This window comes from Orycteropus afer, unplaced genomic scaffold (genome assembly GCF_000298275.1).
Source record: "Orycteropus afer afer isolate SDZICR_OR568_19922 unplaced genomic scaffold, OryAfe1.0 scaffold00246, whole genome shotgun sequence".
Lineage (NCBI taxonomy): Eukaryota > Metazoa > Chordata > Mammalia > Tubulidentata > Orycteropodidae > Orycteropus > Orycteropus afer.
Window position 1 is genome coordinate 3,953,847 of NW_006921833.1, and position 3,385 is coordinate 3,957,231.

General features: G+C 41.2%; 1 protein-coding gene across 1 annotated transcript in view; it reads right to left on the reverse strand.

The window, feature by feature from the left end:
* Positions 1–3,385, reverse strand: part of TXK (TXK tyrosine kinase) — a 104,741-nt gene that overhangs the window by 3,275 nt on the left and 98,081 nt on the right. The window contains exon 12 of the mRNA XM_007949448.1: positions 1,212–1,369. Coding sequence (XP_007947639.1) covers positions 1,212–1,369 — 158 coding nt within the window. The remainder of the gene's footprint in view (positions 1–1,211; positions 1,370–3,385) is intronic.

The following is a 3,385-nucleotide window of genomic DNA, read 5'->3' on the forward strand; positions in this document are numbered from 1 at the left end:
GGATCTGACTCATAGCGACCCCTCCTTGGGTTTCCGAGGCAGTATCACTACAGAAGTAGATTGCCCCATCTTCCTTCTGAGGAGTGGTTGGTGGGTTTGAACCACCAGCCTTCTGGTTAGCAGTCAAGTGCCTTAGGCACTATGCTACCAGAGCTCCTGGCAAATACAAAGGTAACAAAATATTTGCCCTGTCAACAATCTTCACATGTACAGTTCAGTGACATTAAATAAGTTCATCATGTTGTCCAATCATAGTTGTTGTCAGCTGTCATCAAAATTGACTCATAACCACCCCATGTTACCAAGTAGAACTGCCCCATAGGGTTGTCTAGGCTGTAATCTTTCCAGGAGCAGATCTCCAGGTCTTTCTCTTGTGGAGCCACTGGGTAGGTTTGAACTGCCAAGCTTCTGGCTAGCAGCTGATTGCTTAACCATAGTGCCACCAGGGATCCTTGTTCAACCATTAACATTTCCAATTTTTTTCATCACCCTTAACAGAAGCGCAGTGTCCCCCAAGCCTTGCATCTTCCTTTCCTCCTCCTTCCCATCTCCACCTGGTAACCATGAATAAACTTGGGTCTCTGTACACGCTCATTCTAGATATTTCATATCCTCTGGCTTTATTTTTAGGCTTGGCATTTCCAGAAGAGAAACTGGGCTCCTAAGAGATCCCCTCCTGAGTGGGAGCTGCTGAACACTTCCTGCCCTCATTCCTATTCTGGTTTAATATCTCTATCAGGAGTCCTGAGCGCTGCCAAGAGAGATGAAACCCATTACAGTTAGTCTTGAAAAAAACAAGAGTAATGAAAGTAGAGTGAAGTAGGTAAGAACACCATCCTTCTTTTTTTCAGTGTGTTAAGTTTAACATACTTGGTTTTACCCTTAGTTTCTATCAACCAGTTCTGAGTGTGAGTAAAACTTTAATCTCTAAGGCTTTAGAGACATTGAGAGTTTCTGCAAAAATCAATCTCAGAAAGAGAAGACATTGGAAAATGCTCCAGATCTCTCAGATGATAGGCCATTGTTGAATATCTAAAGGATTAATGAATTTGTAATGGGAATTTCATGTAGAAATAGTGCTTGTGGTTCTTTGCATCATTACTGTGAAATGGAACTTTTCCTTGTCATGATGGAGTCTCCAGGTAATGTTTGCAATAATCAGGTCAGCTGGTGGGACTGCCAGTCTTTACTGGAAAGTAAGGGACACTCACCTCATGCCAGCAACTGTACATGACTTCATAGACGGACACTGGTGCCAAGTAAGGACGGTATAGCCTGAAGCCTTTAGAAATGGCTTCTACAACTTGTAAATTTGACTTATTTTCAAAAGGCATTTTACCTTCTGTAAAAACTTCCCACATCAGAACACCTGCATATAAAATGCACAAAAACAAGGACTTAGAAAGAAATGGTTAATTGGAACTGAAAGAGTGGTTTCAAAGTATAAGGTATTATCCCCCTCCAGCCTTTGAATTGGGAGCTCTGGTAGCGTAGTGCTTAAGGCACTTGACTGCTAACCAGAAGGTGGTGGTTCAAACCCACCAGCCACTCCTCGGAAGGAAGATGGGGCAATCCACTTCCGTAGTAATACTGCCTCAGAAACCCAAGGAGGGGTCACTATGAGTCAGGTCCAACTCGACAGCACATAACAACAACAGCCTTTGAATTATAATCCTCCAGAATAAAAGCAGTTCTGCCTAGGGATCAGACCATGTGCACCTTGATTTCTGAATTGACCTGTAAATTGACATAATACAGTGAAAATACCTTTCCATTTCTATTGGTATTGACTACCTCTGTAATGGAAGAAAATGGCGGAAGTATTATCAGTTTTAAATACTGCTCATGTCCCCATACCCTCAAACCAATGAACTTTTTTGCTAGTCTACTGAAAATAACAGAATTGTGTATGGCTATGGCCAAGATTTTCCCACCTATCATAGATGGCACATGCCCCCTTCTCCCTTCTGAAAGATTAGACTGCAAGGTAGAGTCTAAGAGAATCTAGCAACTCTATACATAGTTGGGGTTCAATAATCACTGATTGATTGATTGAATAATGAAATGCCTTCATGAACTTCTGATTTAAGCTCATTTAGTCACTCACTTTACAAATATTTATTATTAATTGGAAGCCAGGTCTATGTTAAGTGTAGAAGACTCTATAAGAACAAGACCTGTCTATTTCCTCAAAAGCTCACTATCCAGTGAGGAAGAGAGACAAGTGGTCAGGAAAGTCAGAGTTCTAATTGTTCTGCAACCACTTGAAGAAGACCTTGTGTTATTATCCATTTGTCTCTAAGATGAGGTCTTACAACTTAACAATTCTTTGGTAGAGCTTAAAATGTTACCTGCTGAGATACCACATGTCAGTGGAGACTTAATGAGACTAATAGTACAAGCTTAACCTTATTGTAGACAATTAAATTCACACCATTCTCAGATTCCAGATTTCTGTGAACCTAAAAAGAATTATCCAAGAAGGTCTGCATGAAAGAGAATAAATATATCATTGTTTACCCGTTGCCACGGAAGTTCTGGTACCATAGTCCCTAAGGCACTTGACTGCTAACTAGAAGGCTGGCGGTTCAAACCCACTAGCTACTCCTCGGAAGGAAGGTTGGGCGATCTACTTCCATAGTGATACTGCCTCAGAAACCCAAGGAGAGGTCGCTATCAGTAGGGGGTCCGACTCGACAGGACATAACAACAGCAACAACCCATTGCCACATTTTGAAAATCAACTGAAACTCCACTGGACATAAGTCTACAATGTCTCTTTCTCTCTCTCTCTCTTTTCTTTTTTTTTAGGTTATTCCTCTGTATTTTTTTTTTTTAAAAATACCATTTTATTTTATTTATTTATTTTATCGTGATTTGGGTGAAAGTTTACAGAGCAAATTCATTTTCCACACAGCAGATCATACACATTATGTTTCATGCCATTGACCACAATTCCCCACAATGTAACAGCTGTCTTCTCACTTTCTCCCTGTAGTTACCTCTTCCCATGTTCTTTCCTGTGCATTCCTGCCCCCTGAGCTATCTCCCTATGCAAATACTGCCCTTCTGTTCTCCCGTGATTGATCATCCTAAGGAGTGAATCTACCTGTTGTAAGTGTTCTTTCCATATGCCTGTCTATTGTTTGGCTGAAAGCAACAGGAGTGAGTTCAATTCCAGATCTAAGAGTAACTAGGGGCTATAGTCTCAGGGGTCTCACCAGGCTCCATCAGACCAGTAAACCTAGTCTATTTTTTTATGATTTTGACTTTTGTTCTGCATTATTCTCCCACTTTGTCCAGTCTCTCCTGCACTGATCCCTTTCCAAGTAGTTGACAGCGGTAGCTTGGCACCATCTACTTCTTCTGGTCTCATGGTCATATA